Source organism: Elgaria multicarinata, chromosome 3 (genome assembly GCF_023053635.1).
Source record: "Elgaria multicarinata webbii isolate HBS135686 ecotype San Diego chromosome 3, rElgMul1.1.pri, whole genome shotgun sequence".
NCBI lineage: Eukaryota > Metazoa > Chordata > Lepidosauria > Squamata > Anguidae > Elgaria > Elgaria multicarinata.
This window is the reverse complement of record NC_086173.1, coordinates 60,034,958-60,059,926: the sequence shown is the minus strand read 5'-3', so window position 1 is coordinate 60,059,926 and position 24,969 is coordinate 60,034,958. Positions and strand designations below refer to the sequence as shown.

Sequence of the window (24,969 nt, the reverse complement as noted above, 5' to 3'; positions counted from 1 at the left end):
ACCCCATGTATAACGCACTGCAGCAATCCAGGTGAAATGTTACCGGAGCATGCATAACTGTAGTTATGCTATCCCTGTCCAGATTAAGGAAGTAGTTGGTATATCACCCATAGCTGATAGAAGATGTTGCATGCCACTGGGTCCATCTGTGCCTCTAGTAATAATGTTGGATCCAAGAGTACCCCCAAAGTAATCCCCAAATCTAATGCTTTAGTTGGGAGTGCACACACCCTTCAAAACAGGTTGAACATCTCTTAGCCTATCAGATGAACCACCCACTAACAGTACCTTTGTCTTGTCTGGATTGAGTGTTCGTTTATTGGCCTTCATCCAGTTCATTACTGCACCCAAGCAATAATTCAGAACAGCCACTGCCTCACCTGGATTTGATGAAAAAGAGAGGTAGAGCAGGGTGTTAATGACATCTCAGTCCACCCCACCCCCCAGTAGTTTCATGTAGTTGTTGAACAGCATGGTGGGTTGAATAGAGCCCTGTGGGACCCCATAGCATAACTGCTTAGGGACAGAGCAATACTCCCACAGTATTGCTCTGGAATTGGTCATTCAAGTAGGAAGTGAACCTCTGAAATGCAGTATCTCAGCCCAGATAGCCTATCCAGATGGATACCGTGGCTGATGGTACTGAAAGCTGCCAAGCGGTCCAAGAGAATCCACAGGGTCGCACTCCCACTGGCTGATGGTATTGAAAGCTGCCAAGCGGTCCAAGAGAATCCACAGGGTCGCACTCCCCCTGTCCCTCTCTTGACAAAGGTCATCCCACAGGGCGACCAAGGCAGTTCACGTTCCAAAGTCAGGCCTGAAGCCTGATTGAAATGGATTCAGATAATCAGTTTCATTTAAGAGGGACTGGAGTTGTCTGGCAACCACATAATAACATGGTTAAGCCTTTCTTGTCCTGTGGTAGATCTTGGGTGATCTTTTGCCTACATAGGATGCAACTGAACATTTTATTTTTATTTATTACATTTATATCCTGCTTTTCTCTCTTAAAGTCTAGTTCTCCTCCCTCCCGCTCAGGGCTGTTGCTTGCCCCAAATTATCATCCTAAGCCAAGGAATCACTGCAGCACTTAAGCTAGTTTACAGGGAATTCTGGGAACAGGCTTCCTGTTTGATTCTGACCTGAAGGTCAAAGCTGAATGATTGGATTGGTGCTGTTTTATATGGGAGAACAGCATCATGTACTAAACTTCTACAAATCCAACTATTTATTATTACAACACATTGAGAAAGGCTGGAGCAGAAACACGGGAGGAAAAGAAACAAGTGCAATTTAACTAAGAATTCTCTTGTTCCATCTAGGCCCAGGATTGTTCTGGCCCCTCAAGAAATCATACAAGCCCAGCCACTCATTCAGGCTTCTGCTGCAAAATTGAAACCGATTCTTTCAGTTCACTCACATGGCCTGCTCATGCTGGCTTGGCTCTTAAAGAGACAAAATGAAGTCTTCCTCCCAAAGCAGTGTTTATCTTTAATCAATGCCCATGCTTTTGCGTTTAAAGAAAAAAGGAAACATATATTTAAGCAGGCTCCATTGTAAAAGTCTTCCTTAGGTTAGTCAAAATAATTGAAGAACCATTACTTTGGATTGGCAACAAAACAGGGATAGTATAAAAGAGACACGGATACAGTGGGGCATTGGCTCTAGTGACATACAGGGAACTCTGGGAGGTATGTGTGCAAGCCAAATGGTTAACTTGGGGTATGGCAACTTGGTAACAGTGGCATGACCAATCTTGAGAGTAGCAGAAAATAGAAGATGAAGGGCAGAAAGATTAAGAACTTGTTGCAGATGTTAACAAATCTAGGCACACACAGCAGAGGAAAGACTTCAGGGAGAAGGCTGCTACAGTCAAGATGCTCTCTTCTTTCTCAGGCTTTGCCTACCCTGAGTGGGTTGGAGCTTAAGCTTTGAAAGGGGGACCTTTAGAAATCTCCCATTTGCTAAAGATATAGCTGGGACTATACTGAGGTTTCAAAGTAACAAATGTGGAGAAGGCAGTGGATCAAGAGAGAAAGGTAGGAAAGATTGTCAAAACTAACTGGAATTAGAGTTTAACAAGGCTGGAACAAACTACATTGGCAGAGATTGAGTCAGGATAGAGATTGAACATGGAGACTGACACTTGCAGAGTTTGAATGACATTACTCTGAGGATTACTCTTTATAGAGGTCTGCTTGCCTGGGGAAGCATTTACTAAACAATAGTGAGATAGCTAAGAAGATGAGCACCTTGGCTTGCTTGTCAGGTTGCTCAGAAAGGAAGAGATGTGCAGATAAGGGTGTTCCTAGACTTCAAGTTTGAGCAACTTCGGAGGTCTGGGGACCATTTTTGCCCCCCTCGTGGCTGTACTCCTGCCACTGCCACCCTGTGGAATTTCAGTGGGTGATGCCCCTCCCCCCCCCCGGCACTTCGTTTGGCAGCATGCCACTATGGAGCAGTAAGTAGGTCAAATTTAGCTTATTAGTCCTTAAGTTGCCACAGAACTCTGTTGTTGTTTTTCCAAAGACTTGCCAGATATTCTTCCAGAATCCATAGTTTCCAAAATGATATCTGATAGGAACACCATTTAATTTTCATTTCCAAGCACCTTGGGGAAATTGAGCTCAGGTTTTCCCTCATCCCCCCCCCCCCGCCTTTTTTTTTCTTTAACCTTATGCAGCTCTCTATTCTCTGTCTCTAAATCCTCATAACTCCCTCCAGATTCTTGGCTTTATGTATTGTGGTTGGGCTTTGCTTGGACAACAATGAGACTGCCTCCATTAGAGGGATTCAGCCACCTGAGCCCTTTATTTAGGACAAAAAAGATGAAAGAATAAAACTGCTACACTTTTAATTTCTCTTTAAACAATCTTTCAGCCCTGCCATTTTTTGGATACAGCTCTTCAGATCTTCTGTGAAGTTGCATTTTTGAATGGCTAGATAGTCTGTATACACTTTGTAAATTTCGTTTCCAAGACACCATTCACCAGCTCTCTATAGTGAAACTGATGTAAAACATACATGAATGTGAATATTCAAAAACAGATCTTAAGACATAAGCTCCTTTTTAATTCTAGAATATGTAATGTGTCCTCTTTTACCTTTCTTAAGAGTACAGATCTCTCTCTCTCTCTCTCTCTCTCTCTCTCTCTCTCACCCTCCCTCCCTCCCTCCCTCCCTCTGTGTGTGTGTGTCTGTGTGTGTCTGTGTCTGTCTCTCTTTCTCTGCTTCTTTTCTTTCTACCTTACTTATAAGGGACTTGGTTGCATAACTGACTACCAATCCATACACAATTCTTTGCTCCTTCTAATGTGAGGATGAGGCGTAACATTGCAGCTTAACTGGCTCTTTCATTGAATACTCAGATTGCTACAATGACCTGAATGCTGCTGTTGCTCAACAACACGTTACTTCAGGGGTCTCCAAACTTTTTGTATCTCTGGCCATATTTGGGATTTTGAGAAACTTTTGTTGGCACCACCACAAAATGCACCGCTTTGGTTTCTATAATCTGTCTATGGATCTTAGGCTGCATTTTATTCATCAAAAACATTTGACTCTATAACAAGGGATTATCTAATTTGGCTAATTGTTGTTGATGCACTACAGCTAATCTTCTTTTAAACATATGTTTTGGCAAAGTCCAGTAATAGCTTCTTTTTAGGAGGAGGTTATTACCCAGACAAATTTTGTACAGTGACAGTCTTTAATATTCACTGACATATGCTTTTGATACCATCAACAATGGTATCCTTCTGGGTCGAATGTCTGAGTTGGGAGTGGGAGGCACTGCATTGCAGTGGTTCCTCTCCTACTTGGTGGGTTGGTTCCAGAAGGTGGTGCTTGGGGAACATTGTTGCTTGGCCCCATAGATTCTCCAGCATGGGGTTCCACAGGGGTCAGTCTTGTCCCTTATGCTATTTAACATGTACATGAAGCCATTGGGTGCGGTCATCCAGAGTTTTGGAGTGTGTTGTCATTAGTATGCTGATGACACGCAGCTCTACTTCTTTTCATCTACATCAGGTGAGGCTGTGGATGTGCTGAACCAATACTTGGCTGCGACAGTGGACTGGATGAGAGCTTATAAACTGAAACTCAATCCAGACAAAATGCTGTTAGTGAGTGGCTCTTTTGACTGGATGGAAGGTGCTGAACCTGTTCTGGATGGGGTTGCACTCCCCCTGAAGGAGCAGGTTCGTAGCTTGGGGGTTCTTCTAGAACCGTCTCTGTCACTTGTGGCCTCAGTGGCATGAAGTGCCTTCTACCAGCTTTGGTTGGTGGCCCAGCTATGCCTTTCTCTGGTCAGTGATAACATGGCCTCAGTTGTCTACGCTCTTGTAACCTCCAAGTTAGTTTACTGCAATGCACTCTACATGTATTAATGTACAGTCTTTTTCATCCAAACTTTTTAATCTTTCTAAACCGCCCAGAGAGCTTTGACTATGGGGTGGTATATAAATGTAATAAATAATAATAAATAATACACACCCTTTAAAATTATTTACCTGCTTCATGGAAATTCACAAACAGCATAAACATAGTCTCTGCACCCTTTTAAGCTAAAGGACTGATATTACAAAACTGGAAGGATAAACACTCACCTCCTATAATGCAGTGTATTGAGGACCTTACAGTGCTTTCAACATTTGAACAGGTGGTATATAGATGCTACCTTCAAATGCATAATTGTTTGGATATTTGGTCTGCTTTTGTTGAAGTCTATGCATAATTGCTAGAAAGTTGTATGCATTTGATACGTATTAGTTAATGTAGATATATACAAATCCATGTATGTATATTAAAAAAACAGAAAAGAAAAAAAGTTTTGCAAGTGCCCATGAGTGCGATGTTGGGGATCCCTTCATGGGCACCATTAGAGGTGCCCATGGGCACTATGGTACCTACAGGTGGCATGTTGGGGGCCTGTGAGTTACTTTAAATGTATTCCTTAAAGTGACATCAGATTTTCTTTAAAAATATAAAAATAAACAGCATGTGCTTATTTTTGGATGTGGGAGAATCCAGATCAGGACCAGCAGCCCACAGGGAGGGGAGGCTGAATCCTTCCCTCACCCATCGCGATCTTGTAAAAAGTTTTTTTAAAAATAAAAATGATTGTAAACCGCAATCAGTTTTAATTTTAAAATGTTGCTTCATATGATGCATTTAAAGTCACACAGAGTGAGGCACTCACTGAATGCTGCCATGGGGAAGCAATAGGAGAAGTTGCTCCTCATGTCAGCAAAGGACAATAGTTATGTGAATTGTCTGTGAATCTGTGCTCAACAAGTGGCAGATGACAGCAGATTTGCTAGGTGTCGTGGAAAGAACCAGCTTCCCTGGGCCTATCCCAGTGTTGACATCATGATTGTTCACTGGTCTTTCTGGCAGCATCTTGTGCTGGCTTTGAAGTCATGTTGGGTGGAGGAATATAAGAGAACACAACTATATATTGTATTGAATGCTTTATTCTTTTCCACAGATGTACTGTCACTGTTCTGATCCCTCAAGGCTAGGGTTCAAATTCAACTCCCTGTTCCTTTCCTCACAGTACAATAAGTTTACATCTCTCTCCCTCTAAGTCAGTACATCTGCCAGCGACCTCTCCAGTGGGTCTAGGAATCTGCAATTACTCTTCATACTATGGCACATCTTGATGAACCGGGATTCAAATTGTTCTTGCAGAATCCAAAGAATGTGCAGCATTTATTTTTAATTTTTTTTAAAAAAGGACACCCGTTGTTACAGATACAACTTTAAAGTTTCATGGGCTGTAATTTCCCCCTGACTTCTCCCTACAATTTCCATAGGTATGGGTTAGCCTCTGGCTGCCCATTTATTTGGAGAAGGTTTCAAATTTTCAAAGAAAGATTCAGTCCCCACCTCCTTGGTTCGTCCTGCAGCTTGCATTCCCCAGTCTCTCTTGTCTGCCTGTTGTCTTTGGAACTCACATGCTGCAAGAGGAGGAACGTGAAGGAGACTCTTGAAAGGGAGTGAGGTAGCCTCCCTCCACCCACACCCCGATTTAAAGAGGGACCTTGTGCTGGGGTGGATTGTTTGGATTGGGCCTCTATTCTCCCCTGCCCCCCCACCACATGCTGGAGCTGCCCCAGAGGCCCATCCATCCTTATGCCATCAGCACCCCCTAGTTCAGAGGTGATGCAGAGTTGGCGGCTCTTTTTCAGGGGGAAAAGCTTTTCCCCCTGCCAGGCAGGAGGGCTCTCTTGCCCACTTTGAAAGGATCAACCCTGCCAGAGCCTCAAGGCCATGCCCCTTACTAAGAGGGGATCCGGTTTCTTGTCTTCCCACCATGGAGCAATTTGGAAGGGAGGGAGCGGGCGCTCATGATGCTAAGCCTCTTTTCCCTTCCTCAGCCCCACTTTTGGCTGCCTCCCATGCGCCTCCTCCTCCTCCTGGCCTCAGCTTTTAACGGGCAGCCTCCTCAGTACTTCCACAGCACGCTTACTCAACTCCTTGTGAGTCATCGAGGCTTGGAGCGTCCTCTCTCCTTTGGTGCCAAGCAATCATGCCTCTCGCAGCACGGAAAATAAATACAGCTCCAAACAGACAAGGTGGCTGGAACGCCTTTGCTTACCACAAGTTCCAATCTGTTTGGCTGTGGGTCCATGTCCCTATGCGTCAGCACACTTCTAATCCCCAGTGGGAACCCCAAAGCTCCATGCCTAATATGTGATGAAGGAAAAAGAAAGTGGACACAAACTAATTCATTTCTGTGCTTGTGGGCAGGTGCATCCCAAGAGAAAAAGCAAATTGAATGAATGTATGCAAATATTTTATTTATTTATTTATTTTATTAGTAGTACTTAGATACCACTTAATATAATAAAATCTCTAAGTGGTCTCCATATAAATATTAAAAATCACTTTTTAACACACTACTAAAAACCATTTTGACTGTTGGAAAAATACAAATCACACTTAAAATACACTGTTAGACACAATTCCAACTACAGTAACAACACAAAACAATGCAAAGAACAGTAAGCTGGAGCAGCATATGATTAATTGCAATTCATTTCAAATATGACGTTGGGCATGTTGGCTGCAGAATCTGGGGCATTTTGGTGCCCGGTTCTAAGCTCCCTTATTTTCCCTTTTCTCCTAGGCCTTTGAATGTCACTCTCGTCTTCCAGTCCAAAAGCCAGCGCTTCGTGCGTGTGGGCCTGGCTGTGCCTCTCTTCAGCACTGTGGCAAAGCTGAGGGAAATGGTTGCGGAGGAAGGCAACATTTCACCTGACCAGGTAAGCCAGGCTAGTTTCCCTCCTGTGGCCTTGGTCCCACTGTAATTGAGGAATCGAGCAGATAAATAAGCCATGAAGGCTTCCCTTTCTCAGATTCCTTCTGCCCACCTGCAAGCCTTCAGGGCTGGTATTCCTGACTACTCTGTTGTGTTGCAGGTGATCCTGACTGAGCTGGTCCAGTCAGGGTTCCAGTGCTCCTTCTCAGATGATGAGGATCTGAACACCATTGCAGAAGGTGACAGCATCTATGCTTTCCAGGCTCCGCTCTCCTTTAGCAGGGCCAGCGCTTCCCGTCTCTCAGGTAGGTCTTGCTGTGGACAATGCGTACTTCCACTGTCTGGCAAATAAGCTGTTTCTTTTTGTCTACAGTTGTGGTGGCCACCTTTGGGAGAAATGTGACACATGCTAAGTCCAAAGTATGAGACAGTTCTACCTCAGTGTACACTACAGAGCGTATGTAGGAACACCATCTCTTGTGGCTTGATATGGCCGGGGGCAAGCGGCAGTGCAGCTCTGGAGAGGTAGGCAGGCAGGCAGTGTAGGCATGGTTGTGCTGCGTAACCAGTCCCATGGACCATCCTGCTCCTGTCCAACTTGACCACTGATGGTCCACAAGAGCAAGGTGCCTGGGGTTGAGAGGATTAGGTCCTTTGGTATGAAATGGAAGGAAATTAAGTAAGAAGTATATACACAACACACCCACACCCACACCCACACATACACCCTTCTTCCACTGAGATTAAAGGATTTTTTTTCAAATTGTGCACGTCCTGAGAGCTAAACCAGATGTGACACTAGAAAATCTGTGTTTAAACGTGGATTGCTACAATAATGTTGAAAGCAGTGGGTAGAGTTGTGAAGAATCCAGGCTTTGTTTAGCTGCTGGTAACAAGCTCCATGTTGTTAGGAAGGAATCCAATTTTAAGAGCAAAAGTCTTGCATGTTTAAGGGGTGTTGGAGTCTCCCCCTTTCTTCATGTCATCTCCCTGCCGTCGTTCTCCCTGACAGTTTTCTCCTAGTTGGGCGAAACAGTTTTCTTCCAATCTCAGAGTCTCAGCTGGGAGAAAAGTACCTGGGGCAAGGTTTGTGGGGAAGTGAATTGAAAGAGGGGCTTCCCTGACCTACACATCTCTTTTGCTCCTTAAATTGGACCACATGCCACCTATCCTCAGTTGATCTAGGTTTAAATGCACGCCCACACACACACACACACACTGCTGCTGTCACATCTAGTTTGGCCCTTGGAAGAATAAATGTTCGCCTCCATTACTGCAATGGACTGAAGACCTAGCAATACTATCAACATTTGAAAGGGTGGTATATAGTCACCACTCGTGAATGGATAAATATATGGATATTTGGCTTGTTTTTCTTGTAGGTTATACATAATTTCCCTTTTTCTTTTATTTTTTTAAAGAATGTTGTATTTGATGGAAATTGATATTTCTATGCCTGTAATTTCTTGGGTTTTTTTTTTCATTTTTCTTTTCACGATTTGTTTTTTTGTTTTGTTTTGTTAAATTCACAATAAAAGCAACAACAACAACAATAATAAAAGATTAATAGTTTGGCCCTGAGGAAACTAGATAGCCATGTGAAGACCAGCCATGGGAAGACCTGGTTGCCATATTCAGAGACCAAGAGTATCATTACACTGGGGAAAATCGTGTTTCCTTATCGTCACTTCTCTGCACTTCCTCATTCTTCTCAGAGGGGAAAGAGGAAGTAAAGACCACATGGCCCATTCAGAGGCTGTTTTTATCGCGCCACTTTTCCTGCACACCACAGGAGATCGCGGCACATTCCGTTTTTTTTTTTAAAAGTCAGATTAAAAGGAGCCTATTTTGCTACAGAAGAACAAGCGGGAGGCGGATGTCGTCTAAAGGACACGCGCACATCCGTAAGTGGGCAGTAGCGAGCGTGCGATAAAACGCTTGTCTGATGAACCTCCAAGATACTGCTGCCAGGCCTAATGGTCTCAAGGCTTAGCAGTTAGCTCAGTGTTCTGCACAGCAGCAACCAGATTGCTATTTGCAAAAAGACAGCACATGGGCCGCTGTTGTAAACGTCATGATGCTTTGCGCAGCAGCATTCAGAAGCCTGGAAGGAAAGGGTGAAGCCTGATGGAAGAGGGAACTGAACACATTTCGCTGCCTTGATGGGATCACAATGAGACTAGTAACTTTTACTGAAAGCTGGGTCTATCCATCACACTGCTGTTGTCTGGTTCAGTCAGCAGTGATTAGTAACAGTCACAGCAGATAGCCTCAGGATGAGTGGGCTTTAGGGGCACCAAGGCTCTGCCACTTTAACGGCCTCTTATTGAGATCTATAGCCCAGTGATTGCATCATGAGGCCACTGGGAAATACCCTTTCCCTGCAGAGGCAGAAATTTCTTCTTTCCTGGGCAGCTTTATTACTTAGCTTGCAAAAGCATTTCTTCTTGATTCTGCTTATTGTCCAACTGCCGGTAGGCTCGGCAGGTGAGGCGTGGTGGATTCTGAAGAAATGCTGGCCCTTTCTACACCTAAGGGTTATCCCAGGAAAATGGAGGGATCGTCCCTGCCTGCTCCCAGGATCCCCTGTGTGGCATTTAGATTCACAGGAACGACCCCAGGACGATCCGGGGATATAGGGCTGGTGTAGACATGCCCGTTGTACCTACACGTTGCTCGTCAGGAGGGGAAGCTGGCCATAACCAGGACTAAGTCTGATCTTCTAAATTGAATGGCTACTTCTGAGAAGAATGATATCATTGATGCATTCAGCAGCCCAAGATCTCTCTCTCTCTCTCTCTCTCTCTCTCTCTCTCTCTCTCTCTCTCTCTCTCACACACACACACACACACACACACACACACCATTTTTCAGCCTGCTAGCCTGATTTCCTTACAAGAGTTTTCAGCTTGTTTAGCTTTGTGTATGAGTATTAAAACCCATTGTGTTAAAACCCATTAAAACCCATTAAAACTCATTGTGTATGAGTATTTAAAAAAATGAGTATTAAAACCATCAGGAGCAACTATGAAAACCTTTCCTGCTCCCATTTTTATATTCCTCTTACCTCTAGTCAGGTAACAAGCGTGTTCTTCAATTCTTTAGTGTTTTCTCTTGCTGGAGCCCTGTCCTGGCCGATAACAGCCGATTCAAATGTCTCGAATGAACATATGGTAGAGCCCCAACAGGCCAGGATCAATCTTCTCAATATGCCTGTTGGCTGAAAACACTTCCTTAAGCTACTTGGAAAGCTTTACACATCAGAGCAAAAACTGAAAGTCTTCATCCTGATGCATTAACCTTCCACATACACTGAAATAAGCTGCCCTGCCCATGCTTTCTGAGGTAGTCCTGGATGATCAGAAGATTGTGTTCTCTGTGCTTTCTGAACATTTAGGCTGCAATCTTATTATTGCATTTATTGCATTTATATCCCACCTTTTTTCCTCTAAGGAACCCAAGGCGGCGTACATAATCCTCCCCCCATTTTTATCCTCGCAACAACAACCCTGTGAGGTAGGTTGGGCTGAGAGTCTATGACTGGCCCAAAGTCACCCAGTGGGTTTCCATGGCTGAGTGGGGCTAGAACCCGGATCTCCCGACTCCCAGTCCAACACTCTAGCCACTACACCACACCTATTCTCCTGGGAATGCACCCCATTGAACTCAGTAGGACTTGCATCTGAGTAGACTTGCCTAGGATTGCACTGTTAATCACTCCCATCATGTATCATTAAGGTTAGTGCAATTCACTACGTGCCGTCTGTTTTCCTTCCCTTTTCTTTTTTAACTGCTGCAATTTTCTCTCTCGTGCACATCCTTGCCTGGCCACCTTTCCATCTGTTCTATTCTTTATGATTTCTTCTTGCTGCAAAAGATAAATAAAATATAACAAACATATTTTGTAATGAATAACTCATGTGTATTGTTTTGCATGTGTATTTTGGTATGTGGTTTTTCGGGGGGGGGGGGGCAGAGAATATACAAGGCCATATTTTATCAGAGAAAATATTTCAGTTTTGTTTTGTTTTGTTCTAACTTGTTACCAACATGAATAATACACTGTGTGGGCCAAATGAAATGAGAATAAAAGGCCAGGATTAAGACAGCATTTGATAAGGGACACTTTGGCATTACTGTTGAATAGGTCTACATCCTAAGCCAATTTAACTATAATGTTCTGCTCTCTCTCTCTCTCTCTCTCTCTCTCTCTCTCTCTCTCTCTCAGACAGTTAGGAATTGTAGTTCTGTGAGGGGCCTCAGGATCTCTGCAGCAGAAACCCCACCCAAAAAGGTTTCCTGGTTTAAGCTATAACATTGACACTAGTTGAGGTTTGTGATGTAGTTGTGCTAAGCCACCCAAAAAAGCTCATGGAAAAATATTTGAGATTTCCCTAATATAGTTGAGGGGAAATGAAGATATTGTTTGGCTGGTTGCAGCTGTTGTCATCTCAGGTATGAGCAGGAAGATCAAAGTCAGGGACAGGCAGCCAGTCTATGTGTTGCTTTAAGGTCCCTCCTGCAGGCGACCAAACAAGCTAAAAACCCATATACTTCCATAACCCTGGTGTGAGCTCAGGCAGGTATATAACTGATGATAATCTCTAAGAGTTCACCTGAAATAGCACAGGTGAGCAGATCCTGCCACCACCTTGCCATTCCCTATGGGTTCCTTTTTGGGGTGAGTGGGGATTTTTGGAGACACTTGCTTTAGAGACTTACTCACTACCTGTGATCGATAGCATTTTACAATTAACCTGTTGCCAAAAAGGGAATCTATTTCTGTTTTGTGACTAATACAAGAGGTTATTTTTAGCTTTCCGGACCTGGCAAGCAGCCAACCCATCCCTGCTTCAAAGGGTCAGGCTTATATCAAGATAAATTGGCTTTTCATTCTGTAAATGCCACTGGAGATTCAAGGAGCTCAGGTCAGGGGCTTCTGTGAATCCTGGATTGGCAGGAGGATGTAGTTTGGGCAGAACCTTGTAAGGGTCAGAGAAGCAAGGCGAGACAAAGGGGAACTACTGTGCCTCTTAAAAAGAAAGCTGAAAGTTTGGGCAAAGAAAAATCTATATACATTTGAACCAATCTGGGACATCCTTATCTCAAAGGGAAGAGTGAGAAAGACTAGGTTGTAAGGCACAGGTGGGCAACCACAGAGAGTTGTGGTGGCTGCACTGGACCCCTCCAGTATCCTTAGGAGGCCACACTCCTCCCCTGCAGAGCTGCCACTACAATCAGAAGTGGCCATGCCACAAGTGGCAGCATGGCTGCATACCCAGAAAAATTGAGCTCCTCCAGCCATTTGGTGGGCTGTAGGAAGTGTGCTGCTGCCCAGGAACACATGCCTTGTTTCCCATTAGAGACTCCCGCCCCAACCCTGCCCACGCCCACCCTGCCAAACAACTCACAGAGTAGGGCAAGATGCTTTCAGCAGGCAGGCTTGCTTTGCTTTTAGTCCCATATTCTGCATGATACTTGATGGAGCTTGGAGAAAATATGTTCTGTATTTAACTCTATTGGGGTTGACTTTGATGTGTGATCCTGAATCCCCAAAGAGGGTGAGACAGGTGAGTGGTCATTCATAGCAGCATCCTTATGGATAAGAAAATGTGTTTTGGGCTGCCTTTAAGAGCCATGGTTAGGAGGAAAAAAATAGGCATGACCAGTGTAGCTTTCCTCAACCAGCCAGAGATATGAAAAGAAAGTAACGGAAGTTCATTTATCCCTGTTGCTAACTCATAGAATCAGAGAACAGTAGAGTTGGAAGGGGCCTATAAGGCCATCAAGTCCAACCCCCTGCTCAATGCAGGAATCCACCTTAAAGCATCCCTGACAGATGGATGTCCAGCTGCCTCTTGAATGCCTCTAACTGAAGCTCCGGAGGAGGCTGTTTTCATTCAACATTTCACTTCTTTTAGGCTTCATCACCAAAGTGCCATCACCAAAGTGTCATATTCTGGCAATGATCCATTTATTTATTTGTGGCATTTCTATGCCACCCCATAACTAGGGTTTTCTTGGGCATCTTACACATTTTGTTTTAAAAGAAATAAATATTTGTTAGTTTCTTTTTATTCATATCCTACATATGTGTGTCCATGTGTGTCAAAATGGTATACGTTAAAGATTAAAACACACATTAGAAACACATAATACAGCAGTGTCAAAACTGGCCACAATCATATTATCTAATTTAAACAGCAATAAATCAATAATAAAAATGCCTTCCAAAATAATAATAAAAAGAGTTTCAGCACCAGTCTAAAAGTTGGAAGAGAGACAACTTGTCAGATTTGTCTCACAGGTGAATGTGACCATTTCATCTATTTTGTGGTTTTAATTGTTGTGAACTGCCCAGAGAGCATCAGCTATTGGACTGTATGGAAATGTAATAAGTAAATAATAACCTACTGTTTGTCTTACCTACCTTCACCACCCATTTGCTGCTTCTTACCCACCCAGATGTTCCCATCTCGTAGATTATTTAATAGATGTCCCTCTGTCAAAGGGTGCTACAGACAGATGGCTCCTAAAGCTACCAGTCAAAAGACATTGTGCAGCTATTCCATCTTTTCCTCCTTAATGGATTTGGAGGGAAATATGGGAGGGGTATTAGTGGAAGACAACACCATCTAGATCCTTTGTGATGAGGCAGGTTGATTGCACAATAAGTCCCGTGGGAAGCACTGTTTATCATAGCTTTGTAAAGGGACAGTTTTATTCCTGCAGTAGCTTACAGAAGGCCATGTCCTTTAGATCAGGAGAAGGCAGGAGGTAAATTGTGATCTACTGGTAGACCTCTGAGTTATTTGCTGTAGCGTGGCAAGGGTTTCTGACTCCCGGCTGTCTAACAGTAGCAACAGCTAAACGATCCTTCCTCCCCACCCCCCACATATTAAATTGCTGAAAAAGAACACTTGGGTTTTTGTTTGAAGGGATTTGTGAGCTTGCTTCTGGTACCATTCACAAATTGATTGCATATGCTCAAAGGCCTTAATTCTTAGAGTGTCATCAGACAAGTGTTTTATCACACGCTCGCGACTGACCACTCACGGTTCTTCACAGGACATTTTGATGAGGCAGCGATGCTGTTGTGTTTCTAAGCCCTCCTGCTGTGGTGTGAGACAATAAAGAAGTCTGCCAAATAATCCACAAAACTTTATTCAGCAATAAAGAGAGTGTAAAGACTAGGAACTTTCCTCTAGGCTAAAACTTGGCTGGCTAAGCAAGACAATTGCTCTATCAACAAAAGGGAAGGTCTTTTCCCTGAACCACTTTACTTCAAGGAGGGTTCTTCTGAAGAAGCCTTTGGTGAGAAGCTAGCTGAGCTGATAGCTTCTTGTCTTCTTTTAGCTCCACCCATTTGAGTCTGCGGAGGACTCTGGGATCAGTCAACTCTGAAGTCCCTTCCTCCTCTGAGGAAAACTGAGTTAGCATTTTCTCTGATAAAATTGGGTGAAGATTCATCCCTGGCTCCTGAAGAGCCTGGGAAAATCTTCCCCCCCGCTTCTTGTCTTGGCTGGTACATTTCTAGTCCTGTTTCTTCTGTTTCAGAATCTGATTTTGATTGATAGTCTGAAACTCCTTCCCCCACGCTAAAGGGAACAGGCCTAATCATGACAGATCCTGCCACAAACCTCCCACCTCATTTGCCCAGTTTTCCCGTTTTAAAATAAGCCTCAGAAAACCCGACTTTTTAAAAATAACTCTGGATTTGTCGGGATTTCCTGCCATGTGCAGGAAATTCTGCTATAAAGAGTGCTGTTCCCATTGTTCTATTGGGGCCACTTGGTCTCTGCACACTTCCCCGTGTAATTGGAGTTTGGCCCCAATGTGGAACTGAAGCGGGTAGAAGTGCAACGGTACTAGACTGTAGGGAAACACGATTTCCCCCGTCTGAAGCTCTTAGTGTCTGTCTGTCTGCCTGAGCCGTAGTTTTGCATCAGGCTCCAGTTAGAAGAACTTGGGGTTCTTCCTGAAAGCCTGACGTCTGTCCACCCTTGCTATAAATGTATGTCTATGCGGGAAACAAAACCGCTCAGTCACAAAACTATATCCCCTCCTCTCTCTCCTTCCTCACCCCACCCTAAAGTTTTCCTTCTATGGAGATCTTGGGAATTTTTGCAGACATTTTGATTGGGTTCGGACGATACGATCCCATGGGGTGTTAAATAAGCCACAGTAGTGCTTCCCAACTAGAAGAGGGTGTGTATGAAGTTTTGTCCCCATCCTGCAAACTTCCAAGAGCTTATTTGTGCCATCTCCTTTTTGGCGCACACACGGTTCTGATGGTGCATCAGGTGCTTCCTAACTAGGGGAGGCTGTGTATGAAGTTTTGTCCCGATCCTGCAAACTTCCAGCACTTTAAAGCACCACCCCCTTGTTGGGATGATACGGGAAGCACTGAATTAACCTCTCCCCTTTCATTCAGATATTGTGGAAGGTTAAAACAGGCTACTGCAATGTTGCCAATGGGCCAAACACTGCCGTTGCTGGGATGGGAGGACTGCAGCGGGACAGGAGCTGAGGAGATGACTCAGATTATGCACAGAAGCTTAACAAGCCATGCACAGCAGCTTATTTGTCCGATCGTGTGATGGCTAACAGTAGGTTATTTTCAAAATAAGCTATTGTGCATAGTTTAAGCTACCATGGCTTAAAGTGACATCCAAACCTGACCATTATCTAGATTTCTGTGTCCCTCCAAATTTAAATCACTAATTAGCTTCAGAAGGGTTCGGATTCAGAACATTTCAAAGGAGTCCTACCTTGATTCAGATATGTTCAAATCTATTCAAATCAGCCCACTTTGGGCTACCCCTACTAGTAATAAGCATGGGATCCTTTAGCATTTTGAAGCTATGTGTTCAGTGGGACAGGCTGTGCTTTTCACCTACTCCTGGTGTGTTGCCAATTGATCATTTCTGTTTTGAGCGTTTGTAGATTGAGCCGTGTGTGTGTGTGTGTGTGTGTGTGTGTGTGTGAATATTGTCTTGGAGATTATGCACCTTCCTTGTTGCTGTTCCCTGCTGTATCCCACAATAGTTTGGATCATTTGGGTTAATGTCTTAGGAATTGACATGAGGGGGGGACTCAGTGCAGAGCGGGGGTTGGTTGGTCTGAGTTAATACAATCAGCTGAATCAGGTGGTCACGGTTTTTCTGGGCTGCCACCGCTTCATTCTACGAGAGGAGAATGTTAGAATTCTCTGCTATGAAAAGAAAATCCCTATGCGTAGACAATTAGCATGCAAGGGAGAAAGATTTAGCTCTTTTTCTGGCATGCTGTTTTTTCTCTGTGGAGGATGTGTGTGTGGGAGGGACAGGTACTCAAACATGCAACTGCCCGCTTGAACTGCTACAGTCTTGAAAAGCCTTTACCACTTCATTCAGCTTATTTTATAAACTGGCCAGAAATGTCCTTCAGAATTATCCCCATTCAGAAATTCTACAGCTGCAAATTCCGAGGGATTTGTCCGGGTCTGGGAGGTGCAACTTGGAAAGCAATCCAACTATTGAGAGGAGGATGGGACGGGACAGGATGGGATGAGCCTTGGGGCTGGCAGGAAGTCTGTTCGTGCAGGCTGTATTTTGGGAAGAATTAGCTTGTATATGCAAAATGAGGAGCAAGACTGGAGACGGAGTGCCGTGGCAGTGATTTATTGCCTCTCCGGGCTAAACAAGAGGCCTTAATTGAAAAACATTGGAGGAGACAGTGTGTGCAGATCTGGGAGATGGAGTTCATGGCAATCCTGCCTTTTGGACAGCCCTATTGCCAGGTGGCTTTGATGAATTATGCAGCCCAAATCTGGGGAGACGGAGAGATCAAGCTGCAAATTGAGGTGCAGATTGGGCTAGTTATGCCTGAGAGCTCATGGCTAGTGATAATGAACACCCACCACTAGTGTATTACTTATCCACCTTGTTGGGGGGTTGTTAATGCTAATTCTTTCTTGCAGAGTCACAGAGTTGGAAGGGAGCAATTTGGATCATTTAGTCAAACCTTTATTATAGACCCAGGGTTGGATCCAGATCCTTGTTTGTGCCAGCCTCTGCATCCTCTCCCCCCTGCTGCAGACACACACACACCATATCTGCTCCAGACAGTTGGGGTTTTACCTAAATGCAGGGTAAATACACTAGCAGTGGGATGACAGTCACCTGAACATACATTTTAAAAATGTATTTTTAATGTGTTTTTATTCTGTTTTTATTCTATTTGTTCACCACTCCGAAATTCTTGAATGGGAAGCAGTATTTAAATGTTGTAAATAAATGAATAAATAAATAATTCAAGCAATCTCTATGTATTGGGTGGCTGAAAGCAAATTTAGGAGGCTGAGCAGGTGGGATGAATTCAAGATTTTTGGGGAGTGGGGTTGTATGCCAAATTCTGCCTCCCATTCAGGTTGTTTGATATTCCTAACTTTTAAAAAGTAAACTTTTTTAAAAAATAAAACCCACCAATTTTCAGCAGCACCAGCAATGCAGCTCTGCCCTGGGTTGTCCGGCCACCATTTTTTTCACTGCCAAATGGTTCAGATGCAAAGTAGTTCCAGGGGAATTTGGGGAAAAAATAATGGATAAAATTGTAGCTGTATTTGGGAGTTAATTCGGTACAGCCCTAGTATATGCACTACATTATAAATCTATCAAACTTACTCATATTCTGTACCAAGAAACAACTGAAATCTGCAACCTGTATAGGAGATGCAAATTAGGAGCATTTGCCTAATTGTTTTTCATTATTGTGCTAGCTTTTCTATCAGCTCCAGACAAGCATTTTATTGCACGCTTGTTACTGAACACTCACGGATTTTTGTGGGTCCCTCTCACTACGTTGTCTTGTCTCCCACATGCCTCCTGCCCCTTCTGGACTTCTTTGCGCGACAAAAAAACACCGCAGTAAGTCCAGCTTATTTTTTGAGGTGGAACTTGCCGCTATCTCCTGCTGTGTGCAGGAGAAGCAGCACTATGAAAACAGCCCACTGAATGGGCCACTTGCACGTTGTTTGCACCCTCTTTCCTCTCCCTTGAGAATGAGGAAGTAATGAGGGACAAACGCTCAGGCAGAGAAGCGACGGTAAGGGAACGCGATTTCCCCCCATGTGATGACGCTTTGAGTTATTCCATTGCCTACGGGAAAGGGAGCGGGATGCTCAGGCGGCTGTACAGGCCATTGAAGTCCACATTCTGGCCACTGGTAACACCTCTAACTTCTTTAAAAATTACCAAACATATTTTCAAGCATGCATTTGCAATCCTTAGGGCTAGAAACGTGATCTTTTAAAAACAAAGGCAGCTAGATTCTTTGAAATTCTGTACCCAGTCTTTCCTACATTTGCATGAAATTATGGTATGCACAGAGCCCTCTCTAAATCTAACCTCATTTGTTTGGTGAAGCTGAATAGTGTTTCTATTCTCTCTGTGGCTTAAAGAAGTTGTCAGGCATTGCGGCTAAATTACCAGTGATGTGCTTCACAGCTTTAAATGTAACTCGAACCCTCATATACACTCCAGCATGTTCAACAACACTGTGCTTAGCTTTAGAATGTGTGTGGTCTATGCCAAAGTGTTAGATTCAAGCCTGGGATATATGTGGTCACAACCCCATCTCAACCACAGACTCATTGGCTGCCGTCACTATTTCCTGGTCACATTTTCTTCACTGGTGCAACTGGAATAATGATCCAGTTCCTAGGAAAACTGATGTAACATTAGAAGTGAGGAGGGTTGACAAGCACTAGATTATAATGTCTGACGAAAAATGCTCTTCATTAATCCAAATTAACAGATTTACCTGTCTTGAGAAGGCAGTCACTGTGATTGCCCCTATTTTCCTCTATGGTCACTGATTTCACAATACACTGCATAATTTCTGTCTCGGAGTGGAAATAATAATTTTTCATATATCCATTATACTTTTCAGATTCATATTTGCAAATTTTAATTTTAAATCCTGTGCCATATTGGCCAGTTGCATAATTGAATCTTGCATTGTGGCCCTTGAATTCTTTGGGGAAATTTTGTTCAATATTTTTCTAATTGGTTACTTTGTTAATTCATTAAATTATTATTTTGTAATCTTGACTTGCCTCTTGGATCTTGCAGGGTACATAGACCATTGTATTTCACACTACTAGTAGTTTTCTTTTTTACATTTTGAATGTAAGAACGGACTGTTTCAACTTATTTATTTAAACATACATTAATTTATTTGTACTATAATTTATATGGCAGCAGGTTAAATTGAGGTATAAATGAATTGTTGAAACAATTGCCCACCTAATCGTGGGTATCAATGGGACCAAGTGTATCTCTCTGGGAAAGATATTCCATAGTCTGGATGCCAAAATGGAGAACGCCCTATTTCCTGCGCATGCCTGTCAGACGTGAATTGTTGGGGACACTCTGAAAAGGGTTCTAAAGGAAGGTCTCAGGCAGTCTCATGTGGGAGGAGGTACTCTGGTTCCAAAAGAAAAGCTATTCCAGATCAGACCAAGGGTCCATCCAGTCTAGCATTCTGTACGCACAGTGGCCAAACAACCATTTATGGGAAACCCTCAAACATGACATGTGTACAATAGCGCCCACCCACCCATGTTCCCTTGCAATTGGTGTACATAGGCTTACTGTCTCTGATTACTGGAGGTAGCACATAGCCATTTTATTTTTTTACATAGCCATCAAGACTAGTAGCCATTGTTAGCTTTATCCTCCATGAATTTTCAGGAGTAAGCCCATGTGTCAGTATCTAGAAAACAGTTTAGAACAACAGGCCTGTTTATTTTATTTTATTTTGGTTATGGTAAACAGTTGCTATAGGTGGAATGAATGAATTAACTTTGAATGTTCTTTCCCCCTTTTCTTGTATGCGGTTATCAGGCGCATGATGTGGATTTTATATTTTGTATAGATAACATTTACTGATAATTGATTTTTTTTATTAGTCAAAATTTGTCTCATAGTTTGGGTAACACATATTATCTCAGGTTGTTTTACAGGTTCCATGTAGGAATTTTACCATCATGATAACCTTTTAGTTAAGGGCGGTAATTATTGTTTATATTTTTCCTATTGAAGAGGACCAGATTGGTCAAAATGTGTTTGGGACATTGGCATTGTGTATTTCTACAGCCTTTGATTTAAAAGATTAGGATTGAAATATTTACACGTGATATATTGATGGGCATGTTTTGACTGCTAATCAGTTGTCTTTATTTAATACTGAAAAATGTCAGTATTTATATTAAACGTTTGTCTTTTTTTATATAAATATTTTTTCTTTGGACTATTCAGTTTTTGTGTTTGCAGATGGTTAAGGACAGAACTGCTTTACTGATATTTGTTTTTGTTTTTGAGCAGAATTAACCAGCTATATTAGAACTGACTGAAAATAGCTGGGTGATTTAAGCTTTAGCTCTAATTGTCCCCTTCATACATAGCACACTCGCTTCCCCACAACACATGTGAACTGCTTTTGCCATGTGCTATCCATATGGATGCAGAATGTGAGTGAATTTCATAACCACATGAGTAGGACCAGTCACAAGATTATTTTCCACACTGTTAAGTCTCTCTCTGCCTCCCAAAGAGGTGTCCAATCAACCTCACCCCCTGTGGTTGCAATATTGACATATTAAGACATCCACGTAATAAGACATCTCCATGAGAGAAGCCACATCCATGGGGATAGGTGTGTGTGTATGTATGTATGTATGTATGTATGTAAGGAACACTTAGGTGCAATTGGCACTTGATCTGAATTTTCCCCATCATTGCTGTTCTGGCAGAGAACATAGTTTCCATAATCCCCAAGATGCTTTGGGGGCAAGAATGTATTAGAGATCCACAGTCTTTACATTTCAGCCATTTGCTGCAGTGGATGCCCAGTAGAGGAGACCCTGCCCGGGGGATTCCCTCACCTGTACTTTCTTTTCTTTCTCCAGGTTGTCCCCACAGTCTCCCATCCTCTCCCAACTGTTCTGAGCCAGAAGGCCAGCGTTTGGCCCATAATGGCGCCATTTCTTCAGAGGTGCTGCACCATTGTGGAGGTGGCAGAGTCCTGCTGCTTGTTTGTAATGTAGCTGGAACAGGACAGCAAGCTGTGAGGTAAGTCCTGCTAGATAGAAGAGCTCTTGCTAGAGTCTGGGCTTTGCCCAAAGGACCTGGATCAGAGATGTGATGTGATCCTCTGACGGAGTTCACTCATCACACCCTTCATTCCCATTTGCAGGCCACTGCTCTACGAGGCACCAGCCAATCTCTCGAGGCAGAGCCTCCTTTCAGAATTTGCTGTGTGGGATTTGATAGCATGTAGGAGAGAGAAAGGCAGGGTCTTTACATACAGCCCTGCCATTAGGCAGAGTGAGGCAGTTGACTCCAGCAGCAGATGCTGGAAGGTGATAGTAAGGTGTGGGAAGAGGGAGCTGTGTATGCAATATGGTCTACTCTGCACCCTCTAAACTAGTCTTCAGGAAGGATGGAAGATGCCATCACCAGTATTGAAATACAATTCAGCTAGTCGGCTTTTCTGCATAGAATGGAGGGAGAAGGCGCCTTCTTGTTCTGTAACTTTAGCCCATTAGTCCGCTCGGCCTGGGACCAACAAAGCAGGGCACAGTGTAACAACACCCTCCCACCCATGTTCCCCAGCAAGTGGTGCACACAGGCTTACTGCCTCGAATATTGGAGATAGCACACAACCATAGATAGCCTTCGCTTCCAGGAATTTGTCCAACCCCTTTTTAAAGCCATCCAAATTTGTGGCCATCACTACATCTTGTGGTAGTGAGTTCCATAATTTAACTATATGCTGTGTGAAGAAGTACTTCCTTTTATTTGTCCTGGATCTCCCACCAATCAGCTTCATGGGATGACCCCAGGTTCTAGTATTTTGAGAGAGGGAGAAAAATGTCTCCTTATCCACATTCTCCATACTATGCATAATTTTGTATACCTCTATCATGTCTCCCCTTAGCCTCCTTTTTTCCAAGCTAAACAATCCCAATTGTTGTAACCTTCCCTCATAGGGGAGATGCTCCAGCCCCTCGATCATTTTAGCTGCCCTTTTTGTACTTTTCCCAGCTCTATAATATCCTTTTTTAGGTGCGGTGACCAGAACTGTACACAGTATTCTAGGTGTGGTCACACCATCGATTTGTATAAAGGCAGTATGATACTAGTAATTTTATTCTCAATTCCTTTTCTTACAATGCCTAACATGGAGTTTGGCTTCTTTACAGCGGCAGCACACTGGGTTGACATTTTCATCGAGCTGTCTACCACAATCCCAAGATCTCTTTCTTGTTCAGATCCCATTAGGTTATACTTGAAGTTGGGTTTTTTTTTTTTTTGACCCAACGTGCATCACCTTACACTTGCTTACACTGAAGAGTGCTATCATGTCTCCCCTCACCCTTCTCTTCTCAAGGCTAAACATGCCCAGTTCTTTCAACCTCTCCTCATTGGGGTTTGTTTCCAGACTCCTGATCATCCTCATTGCTCTCCTCTGAACCCCCTCCAGCTTGCCTGCATCCTTCTTGAAGTGTGCCTAGAACTGGACGAAATACTCCAGATGAGGCCTAACCAGTGCCAAATAGAGGGGAACCAGTACCTCATGTGATTTGGAAGCTATACCTGTATTAATGCATCGCAAAATAGCATTTGCTTTTTGGAGCCTCATCATACTGTTGGCTCATATTCAGCTTGTGATCTACAACAGTGCCAAGATCCTCCTCGCTTGTAGTATTGTTGAGCCAAGTATCCCCCATCTTGTAACTGTGCATTTGGTTTCTTTTTCCTAGGTGTAGTAAATTCCTAGGAATTTAACCCTATTAAATTTCATTCTGTTGTTTTCAGTCCAGCACTCCAGCCTATCAAGATCACTTTGAAGTTTGTTTCTCTCTTCCAGGGTACTAGCTATCCCACCCAATTTTGTGTCATCTGCAAATTTGATAAGCATCCCCTGCACCTCCGCATCCAAGTCATTAATAAAAATGTTGAAGAGCACTGGGCCCAGGACTGAGCCCTGCAGTACCCCACTCGTTGCCTCTACCCAGTTTGAGAAGGTACCATTGATAAGCACTCTTTGAGTCTGATTCTGTAGCCAAATGTGCATCCACCTAATAGTTGTTCCATCTAGCCCACTTTTAACTAGTTCGCTGATCAGAATGTTATGTGGTACTTTATCAAAAACTTTGCTGAAATCAAGTTATATTATCTCTACCGCAGTCCCACAGTCTACAAGGGAGGTTACCCAATCAAAAAGGGAGATCAGATTAGTCTGACAGGATTTCTTCTTGACAAGTCCATGCTGGCTTCTAGCAATCACTGCATTGTTTTCAAGATGCTTACAGATTGACTTCTTTATAAACTGCTCCAAAATTTCCCCAGGGATGGATGTCAGATTGACTGTTCTGCAGTTCCCAGGTTCCTCCTTTTTGCCCTTTTTGAAGATAGGGACAACATTAGCCCTCCTCCGGTCGTCTGGCACTTCACCCATCTTCCATGATTTTGCAAAGATAATGGACAGTGGTTCAGAGAGTTCTTCAGCCAGCTCCTTCATTACTCTATAGGGGATTTGAACTCTTTCAAAGAAATTAGGTGTCCCTTGTATAAGGTGAATGTCTCCAAAGGCATTGATGAAGCCTCTTACTTTCTAGACTGCATGCTAGCAAGTATCATTTCAAGTCAGCCTTCCAGGCACTTGCAGGCATTGATAAAACAGCCTCCTTTTTGAACCCAGGCTTCATAGAGCCTTGCACTGTTGTGGTGATGACTCCATAGGATACAAGCCACCACCCCGCTCCCTCTTTCCCTTAGGCTGACAGAATAGTACGGAGACCACACGGAGGCTTCTGTCTCTCCATAGAGGGAAGGTACTTCGGGACATAGTTTCTTGCCTTGTCATCCCAGTCTGCTAATCAGTGACTCTGAAAAGCCGGAAACAATCAGATAAGCAGCAGCTGGGCTTGTTAAAAGCAGTTTCGTTCGTGTCATTTGGCACAACATCTGGACTCCGTGACATCATTGTTAAGGTATGATAAAGCCAGCATTGTGGCAGCTTAATCGTCTTCACTTGATGGCAAAGAGCTTGGAACAGTCGTGCTGTTACTTCTGCCAAATCAAGGCAGTGCAGCTGGTCTGGAGCAACAGCCACCGAGCATCCGAGTGTCCTGAGCCAGCCCCAGTGCTCTGCTTTGGGCCTGCAGCAATGTTCCGCCCAGTATGTTTTTCTTCCCTTCAAATATCCACTTGTTCCCATACCGGAGATGGGGGAGCTGCAGTTAGCAGCCGATGGCGACGAGGAGCTTGCAGGAGGGCGATTGGATGCAAAAGCACTGTAGGCGGGTAATGAATTCGCATTGCACATCCCAAATGTCATTAAGTAATGCTCCGCATGCTTGCAGCGGCTAATAAACCATCATCAGCTGGGAAACAGCTTGTGACATGCTGAGCTTTATGGAGGGAAGTTTTATCTAGCAATATTTCCATGTTATCCAGGCAGGCCCGGTCTGTCTCTTCCCCCCACCACCCCCCATCCCACGTAAGTGCTTTTTCAAGACGCTTCCTTTCCTAAACCTGAGCATCTACTCTCTTTAAGCCCCCTTCTTCAACCAAACAACACAAGCAGACAGTCAGACTCAGGATATGGGTCCATCTAGCTGTGTCCTCATAACAGCCACAACCTTACTGTTGTTT

General features: G+C 43.6%; 1 protein-coding gene across 1 annotated transcript in view; it reads left to right on the top strand.

The window, feature by feature from the left end:
- Positions 1-24,969, top strand: part of USP43 (ubiquitin specific peptidase 43) — a 117,870-nt gene that overhangs the window by 59,053 nt on the left and 33,848 nt on the right. The window contains exons 6-8 of the mRNA XM_063121525.1: positions 7,133-7,268; positions 7,425-7,569; positions 21,216-21,378. Of these exons, the coding sequence (XP_062977595.1) occupies positions 7,133-7,268; positions 7,425-7,569; positions 21,216-21,378 (444 nt within the window). The remainder of the gene's footprint in view (positions 1-7,132; positions 7,269-7,424; positions 7,570-21,215; positions 21,379-24,969) is intronic.